The sequence below is a fragment of the Penicillium soppii genome (genome assembly GCF_028829465.1).
Source record: "Penicillium soppii strain IBT 18220 chromosome Unknown utg000005l, whole genome shotgun sequence".
In the NCBI taxonomy this organism is placed as follows: Eukaryota; Fungi; Ascomycota; class Eurotiomycetes; order Eurotiales; family Aspergillaceae; genus Penicillium; species Penicillium soppii.
Window position 1 is genome coordinate 1,651,692 of NW_026643235.1, and position 15,921 is coordinate 1,667,612.

Genomic DNA, 15,921 nt, shown 5'->3' on the forward strand with positions numbered 1-15,921 from the left:
CAAATAAGAAATTCTTTCTTAAAAAAAAAAAATTAATCAGGATTTTCATGAGGGAAAAAAAGAAAAGAAATAGCTAAAAAAGAAATAACAAAAAAAACCAGTCTAAACCAAGCGAGCCGAGAAATTGTAAGGCATCGGAGGTTTCCATGAACTGTGGAGTATAGTAACCACTCAACAATCAATTAGTTACATCGGTACTCCGTATATAGCTATAGGTACTTTTGAGTCGATGCTCGCAGATCTTCGGGCCTTCGCATCCTAGTATTCCGGTTCCGATCGAGTGCATATTACTGATGTTAGCGTCTATCTCATCGATCCATACATGAGTTCCAAATATGATTTTGAGGAATGGGTCCTATTATTTGCCGTCCCTCGATTCTTAATATTTTCCCTGCGCTCTAATTTAAGGAATTTCCCCTGAAAGTCCCAATATCAAACTCACTGGATACATCCAAACGGGACGCTTGGACCGAAGATCCACATGGCACTTGTCATTTGCTATCAAGGAAATATTAATTGAAATAAAAGTACACACATCAGAACGAAAGAAAAATAAGAAGTCTAGACTCCAAAAGTACTGGTACTATTCAGCTAACACCATTGTGGATCAAGTACCAAGTGACAAAGTTCCCCTGATCGAAACGGCATTGCCCGTCCCGGGCGCTTGCACGGTCCAATCGCTTATTGAATAGCCGCAAAGATAAAAATGGAACTTGCTGAGTCTAGTCTCGGTTTGTCACATCTGTCACATCGGAAGCTGAAGTGGAGATTCACAAGTTTGTTTTACCTCTTGGAGCTAGGAGCTCGACGAGCTAGGAGCTAAAATATTGGCAATCAGGATAGCTATAGTATAAACAATCCGTACTCCGTACCTCGAGATGAATTGTCTAGGACATGACATGTAAGATCCATATGATGTTTATTCGGAGAGATCGCCTCCAGTATCTGTCAGGGCGGTTCCAATGCAATCAATTGTACCCGCATGGAGGACAAGTTATGGAGTACAAGAACTAGTTACAGAAAGACTGAGAGGAAATGGGTCACACGGCGGTAGGTTTCCAGGGTCGAGTCCTGCAGGGATAAACAATTGAATTTATTTAAAGTGCAAGGATTGCTTTTCCGATAGTAATTTATTGAGTGCCGTTAGGTCCATCTGTCACACCTGAACATTGCAAACCGGGCCAGCCATAGCCGTTGGGTCTGTAGTAGAAAGCTTTACCTTGGCCAAATGACCTAGAACAAAGTGGGGGTAATGGAAACGTGCACACCGACTCTCTCATTGTAGTACCTGGCACTACCTAAAGAAAACTATACGTATATGTTATAGGTCATTACACAAGCTCTTAGGGCGATCATCGGACCATGTCTGAATCGCAAACCGGCTTCGAGAAGCAATCAGGACGGCTAACCGCATTGAAACACGAAAACCAAGTTGCCACTGAAAAGTGAAGCGGAATAAAGTGAAATGGAAAAATTTGAAGCGGGTAAAACAGTGAAGTGGGAAAGAGAGGTGAAGCAGAAAAAAAGAAAACAACGGTCAAGAAAATAATAAGAGAAATTGTATTGTTTGCTATCGAAATTACGTTATGTTCGAGATTATCTCTTGCACCACTTCCACGACCGCAAGGCCAATCATCCCATAAGGACCGAGAAAGTGGTGACGTCTCCATGCTGTACAGAGTACAGCATGAAGTAAGAAGAAGATCCGAGTTTGATCTGCCAACGCTCCGTTAAGAACACCTTGTGGAAAACGAGATGCTCCTGCAGAACTCAGAGTAGACTGCATCGCTGGGTTTGAGGGTATGAGAGGCCGTGAACAAGTTCACTCTACAGGGGAAGGGGAGGGTCCGGAAGGGGTCGTTCATTCGAAAATAGGTATCATGTCATCAACAGTTGCAGGAGTCCTGCGCAAAAACGCCACCCTGGATGTATCAACATCTCTCTTTGTCGTTACTTTCCTCGTTACTGCCATCTGCCTCATCAGTCGTTAAGGTGGAAGAGGGCCGAGACGCTGCTGGCTGTTAGTGGATGGTCACACGACACAGTCGGTGAGAGGGGAAAAAAACAAACCTTTCACCATAATGGTGCCTCCGAATACTCTCTGCCAGCAGACTTGACACGTCAATGACGATCAACTTCTTCGATCGTCGCAACATTGACGGTGGGATCGGGAATGTGTTGGTTACGACAATGTGATCGATCGACCGACATCCTTCCATCTGTTCCAGAGATTCCTCTGTGAATAGTCCGTGGGTGGCAATGCAGTAGACATTCTTGGCGCCACCGCGCTTGACGACAGTCTCTGCAGCCGCAATCCAGGATCCACTCTTGTCAATCATGTCATCGACGATGAAGACAGATCTGTCGCGCACCTCACCCACCAGCGTGATGGTTCTTTCATCGGAGGGACCCCCACATACGCTGGCTTCATCATCGGACTCGGCTGCATCAAATGAGCCACCAAGCGCATGATCAGGAGGTTGCGACGAGGCGTTAGAGATCATAGAGCCGGCCATGGCGTCGGGAATATGCTCTGAGTTATCATGGCTGCTGCTTCCAGCTCCCGGTGTTGTACCACCAGACTCCGACTCTTCTTGAATGCGATAGTCATCATCCACTAATTGACCTTGCACCAGACGACCGGTGATCACATCGCGTACCCGCACATCCGTATACTCGTTGGCTGCTTCCAGCTCCGATGGGCGGCGAGCCGCAGATGGGGTCTCCGGGCGCAGCAGGCGCTCAGGTGTGACTGGCTCCGGGACCTCCGGGATGGGGGGAGTTGCAGGGGTTCTGTTCGAACTATGCAAGTGCAGCTCGAAGGGGTTCGAGTCTTTAGATGCATGTGGGTCGTCATCCACGGCATCGAAGAAGACTGTGCTGTCTGACATATGGTTCACAGGAACTTTGGGGCGGCGACGATCCGTCGTCACGATACCGAAGTTCAGCTTCAGGGTATCGGCCAGCGAGGTGACGCGCTTGGTGCCACCGGCGTTTTTGCTAACGACGACGGCGTCTTTCCAGCCGGGAACATTCATCCGGATCCAGCGGGCAATAAACGGTTCAGCAAAGAGGTTATCGACCGGCTTTCCGAAGAACCCTTGCATCTGGGATGCCTAGGAGCCCATCAATATCCATATTACAAAGCTCAACGCATAGAAACACATACGTGTAGGTCCATGGTGATCACATGGTCCACGCCGGCGATCGTGAGGAGATTGGCGAGCATGCGGGCTGTAATGGCACCGCGATGACTCTTCTTCTTAGATTGACGGGAGTAAGGGAAGTATCTCATTTGAGTCAGCATACACTGTGGATTTGAGTCAGACAGGACGGGCAGCATACGGCATGACCGCTAGAAAAAGTTAGCGGGGAAAGCTCTGCTTGGACAAAATTTAGCTACACACGTACCTGTAATCGACTTTGCAGAGCCACCCTTGCACGCTGAAATCATAATCAGGAGCTCCATGACACTATCGTTAATTTTCTCACTGCCACTCTGGATAATGTAGACATCCTGGTTCCGCACTGAGGTACCGATGTTGACACTGGTCTCGCCATTGGCAAATTTTCCCAAGTTAGCTTTGGCAGGTACGGTGCCTAGGCGCTCGCAGATAGTATCTGCGAGGCCGGGATGGGAATTCCCTGAAAATATTTGAACTCCCCGCATTTTTGTTATTAAAAAGACATTGGTGAGTAGAAAAGAGAGAAGAAAAAGAAAAGAGAGGAAGTGGAAAAAGGTTTTCGGGAGCCTTGCGGAGTTGGTATGTATCGACCACCGTACAATATAGTGGGCTCATGCTTTATCGATAGCCAAGTTGATTAGCTGCATCATCTACCACCATGTCGAAGTTCCCTGAAGTACAGGGCGGAGGCTCATTAATTCTTGCTTGGCAGATAAAAGACAAACATGTATTAGTGGTTGGAGGTGGAGAGGTAAGCAATTGTGATTGACAGCTATATGCATCCTGATGCTGATCTACATATTTCCGATAGGTTGCCGCGGGGCGCATTCTAAATACCCTCAATGCCGACGCACGGGTCACCGTGGTTTGTCCCGCCTCCGGATTGAACGAAGAAGTTGCATTTCGAGTCGCCCAAAAGCAAATCACACATATCGACCGCAACTTTGAGCCATGCGACCTTGACGGCGTGGACATGGTACTCTGCGCCATTGATGACCCAGAGGCTTCTTCGCAAGTCTGGAAGCTCTGCAAGGAGAGACGCATTGCAGCCAACATTGCCGACGTTCCACCTGAATGCGATTTCTATTTTGGAAGTGTTCATCGCGACGGACCACTGCAGGTCATGGTCAGTACCAATGGAAATGGACCGAAGTTGGCCAGTATCGTGCGCAAAAAGATCGCCGAGACTTTGCCGGCGAATACGGGAGCAGCCATTGAGAATGTAGGAAAGCTACGGAAGAAACTCCGCGAGGTTGCTCCAAACCCAGATCAAGGACCGAAGAGAATGAAATGGTAAGTTGTTGTATGCTGGCTGGTAGACGGCGTCCCTTGCTAACAATCATAGGATGTCTGGTGTATGCGAGCAATGGAGCTTGGAGGAACTTGTCGCAATGACTGAGAAGGACATGGACAGCGTGCTCAGTTACTACGAGTCAGGCAAGGTGCCCACGTTACAAGAAGTACAAAAGTAAAAACAAATCAGACAATGTTTTATCTTATCAATACAGCTATGCACTTCTAAAGTAGAACAGGAAAAAAAAATTTGTTTAACACACCCGAAAGAAGCGGGTTATAAAACGCCTAAAATCAATCGCGGCGAGGATATCCAAAAAAATCAAGCAGAGAGTCAAACCTGGCTATCGCGGCGCGAAGCCTTTTGGGAGACGGAGCTGCGCGGGCTAATCGGAGCATCCAGGGGGTTCGGGGGAGCAATGCCTAGTCGGACCTCGCCGATGCGACGGAGAAGAGACTGCAAAGCGACGCGGATCTCCGGGTTGAGATCACGGCTCAGCAGATCCACTCCGAGGGGGTAGAAGGTCTCGATATGCTTATCGAAGCCATCCTGCGGGAAGTTGGTGTATCCATCTATGACATCGACGACCACCGGACGCCAAGCAACGATGTTGCGGTGCTGGGTGTCCTCCTCGAGACGAACAAAGCTGCGAATGATATCCGCACAGAGTCTGGCAGAGTTAGTAATGGCTAAAACAAAATAGAGTGAGCAAACTTACGGAATGAGGGCAGCTTCGGTTTCGTCGCGGCTGCTCTGTCTCTCCTCTCGCTCGTCGTGGTACATCCGGAAGAGGATATGCACGTACGTGGAGGCACTGCCGCTCTCCTGCTTCAACAAGTTGGGGGGTTGCTTCATGAAACCTTGGCGCCAGAGTTGCATGCGCAAATCCTTATCTTCATTGAACTTCTTCGCGAATTGATAACTCTTCTTGAGCAAGGACATCAGTCGGAGAAGCTCCACACTAGGGATCTTTGCATAGACGTTTTCGTTTGAGAATAGTTCATGGACCGTCTCAATCATAAGAAGCTGGAGAACACAGTTGGTGATGATCCGATTGAAGTAGCGACGGCGGGCTGCAGTGACTGCTGCGGGTTGCTGTTGGTCGGACTGGGGACGGTAATCCTCCAATTCAGCACGGGCCGGACTTTGCACAGGAGGGTCGCCACTCTCTTGCAGTGAGGATGTGCTTTGTGACCCGTTAGCCTGCATGGCATCAGGGAGATCTGCTGTTACCGCATCGGCATCAGGGTTCTGGGTGAGATCTCCATTGATTGTTTCTGCTGGCTTAGAAATTGACACCGCGGCCGTGAATAGTTCATAGGCGGTTGTCTTGCTGAACAGCTCCACAAAGGCTCCAACGATTTGGGACCAGTGCTCCTGTTTGAACTTTCCAACATTCTGCAGAATCAGCTGCTGCAGGCAGTTGCTACCAATGCGTGCAATAGTGTCATTCTCTTGACAGATGCATAATGTCAGAAGCTCCAAGAAGCGACTCAACATGTATTCCAAAGCATCAAAATAATGCGTGAAGAGGGTGATCATGTTTCGCAATGCTTGAATCATCGTCGTGGACAGCCAGACCGAGAGGTCCTCGTGGTTTGGAACCTTGGACATTTCAGACTTGGACTGCAGCACAACGAAAATCGGGTAGAGGAGTTGTCTCCAGAGCACATCCCAGAATTCTCTTGGGAAATCACCGCCATGACGAATCAATGTATCGAAGAGGTATGTGAGTGCTCGTGAGCGGACCTCAAGATCATCGCCAGTCATAAGTACATCCTGGAAGGCAATGAGAATGGGGTACCAGAACTGCTCCTCTTGTGATTGACGAGTCAGCTGCTTGGCGAGGTTGGTTCCATTGTCCTGGAATGTAGCTGCAGAGGCAGCACCACGGTGGGACAAGGGGCATTCGGGAGTTCGCAGCATTTTGAGGACGGTTGACTTCAAAGTCTCAATTGCTTGCAATGATTTCTTTTGGAACCTGGAGTTCTTCGAGAATTCAGTCAGGCAGACAATAAGATCCGCAAAAGCACCCTGAGTGATCACAACACCGAATCTGGTGTTGTAGACTTGGGTGACATGATCAAAGGCCATGTTTACAATAGTTTCTATTGGGAATTTAGCGCACGAGCGGTTTAGACAAGGACTGATACTGCTTACCATAGGGTTCCCGTGCTGCAACCGTGAAGACCCCAAACATGGTCTTCCAACCCGAACGAATATTATCACCGCGAGCTTGGATCATCTGGATCAGACATCGCAGAATCATATCCTTGACAGCAGCAGCGGTGCTGTTAGCCATGACATGTTCGAAAGGCTTGAGGAAATCTTTTTGGAACTTGAAACCAGGCAGCTCCTCAATTTCCATGAAACGCATGGAAAGCTGGCGGAGGGAATCCAATGCAAAGAAAACAACGGTAGTGTTGGAGTGACAACCAACTTGATTGAAGTGCTGACCCAAAACATCCCAGATCTTGGACCACTCAATCCTGACACGAGTCATATTGTAGTAACTGATCTCGACCAGCTTCTGCAGACTGTAGGTTCGGGGTGAGTCAGTGTGGCCGGAAGATTGAATTTCTTGCCAGCTGACTTCACTTAAAGCCCGCACAAAGTCGATGATGGCCTCATGCGAGAGATTGGCGGTGTTGGTGAATATACGGTCCACGCCGCGAATTATATCTGCCGAACGGCTCTCCATGGCAATTTCTGGACGGAAGGCAGCTGGCCCATTTATAGAACGGGGCCGAGCACGCCGTGTACTTTGCATGGATCTGCGAGGTGCATCTGCTGATGAAGGTACCCTTGAAACATCGGGCAAAGACCCTTCATCAACACCATCACTAAGAAGCTGTAGCCGGTCAAGCTGACTGACACAGGTTAGGATGTCCCGCCATGAGCCTTGTAAATGATTGCCCTCCGTGAGAGCGACGTCGAGCAAGGCTTTGAGCGCTTCAAAGTTCTTAGGCATCATCTCCCTGACATTTCCCAGGTTGGTAAACTTCGCCAGTGCAGTGACAAATGCAACACGGGGAGTCTCCAGATCAAAGGCACAGCTGATACGAATGGAAAGCTTCAATCCCTCCATACAGAGACGAATTGTCTCCAGGTTGGAGGTGTCTTGCATTGGCGCAGACAGACCAGACAAGAAAGACATCCATGTAACATTGAACATGGATCCGACATGCTGGTTTGACGTAGCAGGAATAAAGCGAGAAAGAGCATCTTTGACTGCTGTCTTGCGCTGGGCCCGAATAAGAGAACGGTAGAGCTGTTCCGTCTTGTTGGCCATTTCTTCCGAGGCTTGAGCATATTTCTCGCCCTGGATGTCCCGTCCGACTGTAGCAAACACCTGTCCAGCTCTTGTAGCAAGACCAGTTGAAGGAGCAGGTTGGGTGGTGAAATTGGCAGCATGTTCCTGCTCAGTGTATAGCACAATTTCATTGCTTCCAATTTCTTCATAGATAGCTCCCAGGTATTCAACTGGCAAGTCCTGGTTGTCGTTGATTCCACGGTTATTCTTGACGAAGTCCTCCTTGGTCATACGGCGACCCTTCATCTTCGTACTATGTTGATCGGTGTTCAGCAAAATGACGGAGTACGCAAGCACGTATGCTGTGTCGGCATTGGCGAATGCGTTGGGGTTTTGGGTGGTGTAGCGTTCGGCAAACTTCAGCATGAATCGATCAATCTTCTGGGCTTCGCCAGGAAGACGGAAGTGCTGCAAGAATGAGCGCAGGGAATCAACAAAGCGTCGCTTCGTGAACTCCATCTGGTCGACGAAAGCGTGCATAATAGCAATATTTTGAGCGTCTCCTTCACCCAGATACTCGCCCAGCACGGCCTTGTCAATGCGATCCGTGCGGAGCAGCAAGCCAGCAATTTCCTCAGGTGACTCCGAAGCGATGAAACCTTCTTGGAGAAAGGCTTTAATTCCACGCTTGGGCTTGAAGTTGAATTGTTGGATTGCATTTGTGAGAGCAATCTTTCGTTGCTTGACCTTTTCGATCTGGTTCGGATCATCTTCGGGCAAGGGCGTGGAACGACCTGTTCCACCCTCTAATGTCTCAGGGTGCGGCGAAACAAGCACGCTCGTGTCCAGAGACTCGCGGGAGTTATCCATTGATTTGGAGGGCATAGCTACCTCAAGCCGCTCATCAGTGCGCTGAGCAGCCCAGTTGTCTAGTGAGCGCAGCATCTCCACGAGGCACTCCAAAGCCTGCTGCTTCAAGCCGTACTCAGGTGGAATGTGAGGCATTGCGGGTGGCGGAGTTGGGACAATGTTGGCACTCGTCAATGAAGGAAGCAGTGTGCCTCGGTGATGCCATTCAGAGCCAATACTTGTCATTTTGGTATGCTGTTCCTCGTACTGGTGCTGCTGGGCAGACGATGTAACAACCGGCACACTCGCGTAGCGGGACAATTGTTCAATGACACTAGAAAGGGTTAACGTAGCAGATAGGATGGGAGACTGGGAGCACATACTTTTGGAAGATATTCTCCAATGCAGTTCTGTCACAGTCGTAGTTGAGATAAATCTCAACCAGGGCCCGGGGATCACCGCCCAGCCTTTCCAGAATTTCCATGAAGTACTGCTTTTGGAATGCAGGTGCGCCGCGCTTCTCGAGAATTGCGAGGTAAATCTCCTTCAAAAAAACTTCGAGCTCCTTCTTCATCATGACCCTCATGTCCTTCAACATAAGCCAGAAGATCTCGCAGCACACCTTGAAAACATGAGGCACAGCGCTCGACCCATTGCGACTCAGACTGAGGCACAAATGAGGTCTGACGGCAAGGAGGAGCGTCATTCCATCCATACTGGACGAGCTGTTTTTGATAGTGGCCAATGGAGAGACAAGGATTGCGATATTGTTGTTGATAAGGTAGTGAATCAGGTGTAGCGAAAGCAGCTTTGACCTCATGTTCTGGGATTTGACATCTTGCTGCTGCTCATGGGTCAAGACTTTGTGGCTCAGTTTGCAGAGTGCGCGGAAGACCAAGAAGGCGTCCTTGACGTATACCTCGTCTATCTCATCCTCGGCCGAGCTGTCGTCGTCCTTCTCTTCGGAGATGCCCGACATCGACCGTGTTACTGATCGCTTAGCACGAGTGACTGTGGTCGGCACATTGTCGTTGGTCACCTCCTTGGGCGACTCGAAGCTCTGCAGGGTGAGCTTCTCAGCAGTGGGATCTTTGGTCACAGGCTGATCAGGCTGTTCAACTACAGACACGGAAGCCGCATCCGAAGCTTGGCCAACATCACTGGCTGATGCATCGAGAGTCGAGGACGGCTTTTCCGTAGTCCGGAGTCGGAGTTCCTTGAGGTCCAACCGTATCCGCACTCGATCAAACACCGTGCTAACCATTTGTGTGAGGGACCCCTGAGCAATCTGTTGGTTTTGGCTTGATTTGGAGTAAATGAAAATATTGTATATTTGGCGGACAGCTTTTAGGAGACCAGCTCCGTGCACCACGATCTTGTCGTTCAGGACTGCCGCCAGCAGCGACTTGATGATTTGCTGCTGAATTTCAACCGCAGTCGCTTCATTTTCGAAACAATCGCATATCGCATCGATGGCACGCTCGATCAGCGGGGGTTGTTCGGGGTTGGCTTCGTTTGCGGTCTCGGCGGATGGGAATGCGAAATAAGAGTAGGTGATTAACTTTCCGATGCAATCCAAGGCAGTCACCTGCAGCGGAATGCTGAGAGTTTTGCTTGCTAAATGCAGAGGGCGGAAGATGAGTTCAGGGTCAATCGGTTGCCCTTCAAGCTGTTTTATGTTGGTCAGGGCGACTTGTGTGGCATCCTCCAGCTTCTTGTCCCTCCGGGCGTCCCGCGAGGCAGCAATATTGTCTAGAGCTGTGACAATGAAAACCGCCGAGCTGACTGGACCAGATCGCTGGGTCATGAATGTAGCCGTAGTTGATCTTGAGTCTGATCGCAACCTGCTTTCGGTTGCATTTTCGTCCTCGGTGGGTGGTTCCTGAATCGTGGGCGGGCCGTCTGTTTGGGGTTCCTGTCCGACCTCCTCGGGCTCGTCCTTAGGCGGCACCTCTGGCTTTTCTTCATTCCCTGCCTCCTGAGGCGATTTTACGCCTTCCTCTTGGTTAGTTTTTGGTGATTCGGTCTGCTCGGGCAGTGTGGGCTCGTCAGACTCTAGAGCTGTTGGAGATACATCGGTGGTCTCCACGGATTTCCCAGGCATTTCAATGGATTGGGTCGGCTCGAAGCCGTTTTCAACGTCCGCCATGGTCAAATAGACTCCGGGCGGAGCAATGCAATTAGATCAAAATCATCGAACGAATAAAACGTGGGGATGTACTTCGCGACGGCATGGACGAGGGATGCGTCTACAGGTGTCTTTTCCGAATCGGGACTAATGCATGCTTACGTGGGCAGTGATCTGAACTTTGTTAATAATCTCATTTCCTATGGTCACGTGATCAATAGTCACGTGTATACTCGGAAAAGGCCGCTCACCGGGGGCCATAGGTAGCTCAACAGAAAAGTTCGTGATTTAGAGGCATCTCCTTCCACCCCAACCTCATCCATTCTCGGCCCTACACGTTTTCCCTCGCCCGGGCTTCTTTTATTTATTTATCTCAGCGTCGAGGGTCTTTTTTTTCTCAATTTTTACTATCATCACAAGTTTCAGGCACCATGGTTGCGTCAGTTATCCGGATGCGCACCCCGAGCGCCATGTTCATGTCCCGGGGCGCGGCCACTATGCGCCGGCCTCAGGTGTCCTCCAAGCTCCAGGAGGCCATGCAGTACGTTTTGCTGGATTCAATTGCACCTACGGGTTGATGCTAATGAGATTCCGCGTGTAGGACCCAAGTGCCTGCGCTCTCCGCTCTTTCCCGCTTCTATGCCTCCAAGTGTATGGCAATTGACATCTCTCTTTATCTCGCGCATCAATTCTAACATTACAATGTACAGCCTTCCCTCCCCACACACTCATTAGCATGCCGGCTCTTTCGCCGACTATGACCGCGGGAAACATTGGCGTGTGGCAGAAGAAGGCCGGAGATGCTCTCCAGCCCGGTGATGTCCTGGTTGAGATCGAGACCGATAAGGCACAGATGGACTTTGAGTTCCAGGATGAGGGTGTCCTCGCCAAGGTTCTCAAGGACAGCGGCGAGAAGGATATCGCTGTCGGTTCGGTAAGCATTTTCCCGATATTTCTCCGCGGGGACTACGTCTGACATGCCTCATTTTAGCCCATTGCCGTCCTCGTTGAGGAGGGTGCCGATGTTTCCGCCTTCGAGGCTTTCACCCTTGCTGATGCCGGTGGTGACAAGGCCGCCCCCGCTGAGCAGAAGGAGGAGCCCAAGAGCGCTGAGCCCGCCACTCCCGCCCCTGCTGCGGAGGCGCCCGCCGCCGTGGAGCCTGAGAACTCCGACGAGAAGCTCCAGCCCAGTCTCGACCGTGAGCCTTCTATCAACGCCGCCGCCAAGGCCCTTGCCCTCGAGAAGGGTGTGTCCATCAAGGGCATCAAGGGCTCCGGCCGTGGTGGTGTCATCACCAAGGAGGATGTTGAGAAGGCTCAGCCCACCGTCAGCGCCGCCGCCTCCGGCGCCAGCTACGAGGATCTCCCCGTCAGCTCCATGCGCAAGACCATCGCCAACCGTCTCAAGCAGTCCATGGCCGAGAACCCCCACTACTTTGTGTCCACCACCCTCTCGGTCACCAAGCTTCTCAAGCTCCGCCAGGCCCTGAACGCTTCCGCTGATGGCAAGTACAAGCTTTCCGTCAACGACTTCCTGGTCAAGGCCTGCGCCGTTGCCCTGCTCAAGGTTCCTCAGGTCAACTCCAGCTGGCGCGAGGAGAACGGCCAGGCCGTTATCCGCCAGCACAGCACCGCTGACATCAGCGTTGCCGTCTCCACCCCCACTGGTCTGATCACCCCCGTTGTCAAGAACGTCCAGGGTCTCGGTCTCTCTAGCATCTCTAGCCAGATCAAGGACCTTGGCAAGCGTGCCCGTGAGAACAAGCTCAAGCCCGAGGAATACCAGGGCGGCACCTTCACCATCTCCAACATGGGCATGAACGCCGCCGTTGAGCGTTTCACTGCCGTCATCAACCCCCCACAGGCCGGTATCTTGGCCGTTGGCACCACCCGCAAGGTTGCCATCCCCGTCGAGACCGAGGAGGGCACCGTCACCGAGTGGGATGACCAGATTATCGTCACCGGATCTTTCGACCACAAGGTCGTTGACGGTGCCGTTGGTGGTGAATGGATCAAGGAGCTCAAGAAGGTTGTCGAGAACCCTCTCGACCTTCTGCTGTAAGGCGAAGTTTTCGACTCTTATGTAATCTGTATTAAAACACCTTGCCTCTCCCATTAGACCATTACATAGGTCCTTTCTGTTTGTGATCTCTTTAGCAGCTTTCAATCGAATTATTTCACGTTTATTTTGGATTGTGGTTTACTTGTGCTTTGTTTGTGTTTGAAAGGGCACATGATCACGTAGGTGGCTGGAAGCGGGAGACAAGATGAAGTGGAGGTTGAAGCAGCTCATAAATATACAAAAGATGTGTGAATATGACTACGTATACTTCTAATATAATATCTAAATATGAAAGTCACATGCATATGTATGTCTATTAACTAGCATCCACATGTACCTAAAATAATCAACAATCGAACAAAAAAAATTGCCCGTGGAACCAGTTCTGCGGTGGGCCCAAGTCAATGACGTGATGTCATTGTAGCTTCCAAGGTATAAAACGGAACTTTCCCCGTTCCTTTTCCTCCTCACTTTCCCGCATTCACTATTCCGGTATTTCTCACTTCGCTGTATTTTGGTTTCAAGTGCTTACGATGTCAGATCCATTTAATACTTCTCACAACATGTCTTACGCCGACGCTGCTGCCAAGGGCCCCAAGCAAACCCCCGAAGATGTAAGTCACGAACCCCAAATCCAATGCGCAGCACTAACATGTGACAGGCGTGAGTACTCCAGCTTCGAGGTTTCAACTAGCCTGAACACAATTAACACACGTATAGTCGCGCCCCTCCTGTAGGTGGAGTCTACCACGATGAATCGGAGAGCACGGCCTCCTTGATCGACGTCGACGGGCCCCACGTGCAAACCGTGGAATCGGACTTCCTCGAGCAGGAAGTGCAGACCAGCACCCAAGCTGAGCGGATAGAGCGCGAAGCCGAAGAAAAGGAGAAGCGCAAGCGCGAGGACGAAGAGAAGAAGTCCAAGGCTCGCAAGGCCAAGGCCAAGGCCAGCGGTATCAGCGAAAACACCAGCAATCCTGTCTTCGTTGCCAACGCCGTTATTGCGAGTCTCGTCGGTGCCGGTCTGGGCTTCGGCGCTTACAAGCAGCACGCCCGTGGTAACCTCTCTTGGGAGCTGGTGGGACTTTCTGCCGGTGCTGTTGGTGTCTTTGGTGCTGTGGACTACTTTGTCAGCAAGTAAGTGATCCGTGATACCTGGGGATATTTGGATGTTGGCGATGGAACTAATTCGGTAATAGGTGGTTCTTGCAGAACAAGTTCCCTCCCAAATAGATGGGTGTTTAATCTCTTTACTTAATTGCTCTGCGTCTTGATATACCATCCCTGCTCTCTTGTGGTTTTGCATTATGTTTATTTGGCGAGAATGGAGTCGGACTGGATTCACTATAGTTACCTAACGACGATATCATTTTCAGCACTGAGGAAGCGTAGGGTGTCTAGCTTCGGTTACTAGTAATGGCAGAAGCCAAAGATGACTTTAGATTGTAATCAACTTCGATAATACATTCATTGAAACAATAAGGCCAATGAAATACTGTGAATACACAGACACTATGTAATCAAATCCACTCATAGATAGTCGACCTCCATGTATTTGAAAGTATGACGATTAACATGCATTGTGCCTTAAGGCGGTCAAGGGCGTCAGAATGGACCCAAACAAGACCATCTGGCCTTGCACCAGATGCGACGTTGACGACCACTTGGTGTCTGATGAACTGAGTTTATTAGCCTGTGATTTGACAATCTCACCACTTTTATAACTTGAAACCCCTATTCTCAGCTCCCGGTATACAACCTTGTCCAGAATTCATTCTATACCAACATTCGCCGCATTGACAAGATGGTATGCTGCAGCTTTCCGTGACACATTTGCACGACTAACATATATTAGAACTCATTATTTAACTCTGCTCTGAAGCAGTCATCGTCTATTCGCCGAGACCTAGATACCTTTGCACAGTCACCAAGCACCACCTCGCCTGCGTTACAAGGTGCGCTCCTTCAACTCTCTACAAGACAACGCATTAACTCTGAACTGCAGGCCAGCTCGCCGCATCTTTGGCATCCCTGTCCCGCACAGTCGATGACTACTCAGCTCTTCCAAGAAAGAACTGATCCTCGAGAAGCAACAAAAAGCCTTCGACCGAATCAAGAACTTCCGCAATGAGCTCGCAGACTACCGCACGCAATTCGACCGACTCCGCAAAGAGCGCGAAGACGCAGTAAGCCAGAACCCCCTCGCAACTCCAAGCCCCCACCACTAACCCATCCAGCAATCTACAACAAACCGCAACGAGCTCCTCGGCCGACGCCCCCACCACGCCGCAACCCCCGAGAACCCCTACGCTCAATCTTCCCTCTCCCCAAAGCTCAGCCTTCGCCCCAACATCCTCAGGCCTAGGCTTCGGTGCCGGTCCATCAAACTACAACCGCGAAAGCCACGCGCTGCGCGAACAATCCTTCATGTCAAACACACACACCCAGCTAGACGACTTCCTGGACCGGGGCCGGGCGGTGCTCGCTGATCTGGGTGAGCAGCGCGAGATACTGAAAGGTACTCAGCGACGATTGTATAGTGTTGCGAACACGCTCGGCGTAAGCGGGGATACGATCCGGATGGTGGAGCGGCGCGCGCGGCAGGATAAGTGGATTTTCTGGGGTGGAGTTATTATTTTCTTCTTGTTTTGTTGGGCTGTGTTGCACTTTTTGCGGTAATCATAACATTCGGTGATGTCGCCATTATGTATCTTGTATGTTCATCAGCGCTGGCGTTTGGTCTTGCAATCGATGACTTGTTGCGATTACGGATTCTGTTGTACAAGTAGGTGATGTCGATGTTTATTGTGGCTTTATTTTGATGGAGCTGTGAGGTATATAAATTTACAATATTGGAAATATATACCTAGGTAGTATATGTGAGTAAGCAAAATAAAAACTCGCTTCGTACATGTATACACCTCATATACTACCTATGTACATGTAGATATGTCCGCTTGCACTCCTAGCCGCATGTACCAGGTACTTCCATGTAAGAAAATGTCGCGATTCCACATGCAGAAGTACCGAAGTACATATGCGGACGATGGGAACAAATGAGATATATTAATCCTAGTATGTTGAGAAGGGTAAGTTCGACCCATGTCAAGCTCAATTGCATATAATAAGCGATGATATATACAGTCAAAT

The 15,921-nt window shown here is 50.1% G+C and overlaps 6 protein-coding genes across 6 annotated transcripts; 4 read left to right on the top strand and 2 right to left on the bottom strand.

Moving 5' to 3' along the window:
• Positions 1-2,021: 2,021 nt before the first annotated feature.
• N7529_006060 (ribose phosphate diphosphokinase subunit PRS1) lies at positions 2,022-3,670 on the bottom strand (the record flags this gene model as incomplete). Its single annotated transcript, XM_057241587.1, is given in 4 exon segments — positions 2,022-3,116; positions 3,170-3,310; positions 3,330-3,355; positions 3,412-3,670. The coding sequence occupies 4 exon segments, from the start codon at positions 3,668-3,670 to the stop codon at positions 2,022-2,024; spliced, it is 1,521 nt and encodes a 506-aa protein (XP_057096946.1).
• Positions 3,671-3,843: 173 nt separating this feature from the next.
• On the top strand, positions 3,844-4,657 carry N7529_006061 (bifunctional precorrin-2 dehydrogenase/sirohydrochlorin ferrochelatase MET8; the record flags this gene model as incomplete). The annotated part of the gene is made up of 3 exons (XM_057241588.1): positions 3,844-3,936; positions 3,997-4,478; positions 4,531-4,657. The coding sequence occupies 3 exons, from the start codon at positions 3,844-3,846 to the stop codon at positions 4,655-4,657; spliced, it is 702 nt and encodes a 233-aa protein (XP_057096947.1).
• A 155-nt stretch (positions 4,658-4,812) lies between these two features.
• On the bottom strand, positions 4,813-10,730 carry N7529_006062 (Arf family guanine nucleotide exchange factor SEC7; the record flags this gene model as incomplete). Its single annotated transcript, XM_057241589.1, has 4 exons — positions 4,813-5,149; positions 5,198-6,587; positions 6,640-8,915; positions 8,965-10,730. 4 exons carry the CDS (start codon positions 10,728-10,730, stop codon positions 4,813-4,815), a joined length of 5,769 nt encoding a protein of 1,922 aa, XP_057096948.1.
• A 410-nt stretch (positions 10,731-11,140) lies between these two features.
• Positions 11,141-12,771, top strand: N7529_006063 (putative pyruvate dehydrogenase complex, dihydrolipoamide acetyltransferase component; the record flags this gene model as incomplete). Its single annotated transcript, XM_057241590.1, has 4 exons — positions 11,141-11,250; positions 11,311-11,360; positions 11,420-11,643; positions 11,701-12,771. 4 exons carry the CDS (start codon positions 11,141-11,143, stop codon positions 12,769-12,771), a joined length of 1,455 nt encoding a protein of 484 aa, XP_057096949.1.
• A 563-nt stretch (positions 12,772-13,334) lies between these two features.
• Positions 13,335-14,004, top strand: N7529_006064 (uncharacterized protein; the record flags this gene model as incomplete). The annotated part of the gene is made up of 4 exons (XM_057241591.1): positions 13,335-13,385; positions 13,433-13,434; positions 13,492-13,908; positions 13,971-14,004. 4 exons carry the CDS (start codon positions 13,335-13,337, stop codon positions 14,002-14,004), a joined length of 504 nt encoding a protein of 167 aa, XP_057096950.1.
• Positions 14,005-14,515: 511 nt separating this feature from the next.
• N7529_006065 (golgi SNAP receptor complex member 2 family protein) lies at positions 14,516-15,450 on the top strand (the record flags this gene model as incomplete). The annotated part of the gene is made up of 4 exons (XM_057241592.1): positions 14,516-14,578; positions 14,627-14,814; positions 14,862-14,957; positions 15,009-15,450. Coding segments are annotated over 4 exons (789 nt in total), but the record flags the coding sequence as incomplete, so codon positions are not given.
• Positions 15,451-15,921: the final 471 nt, after the last annotated feature.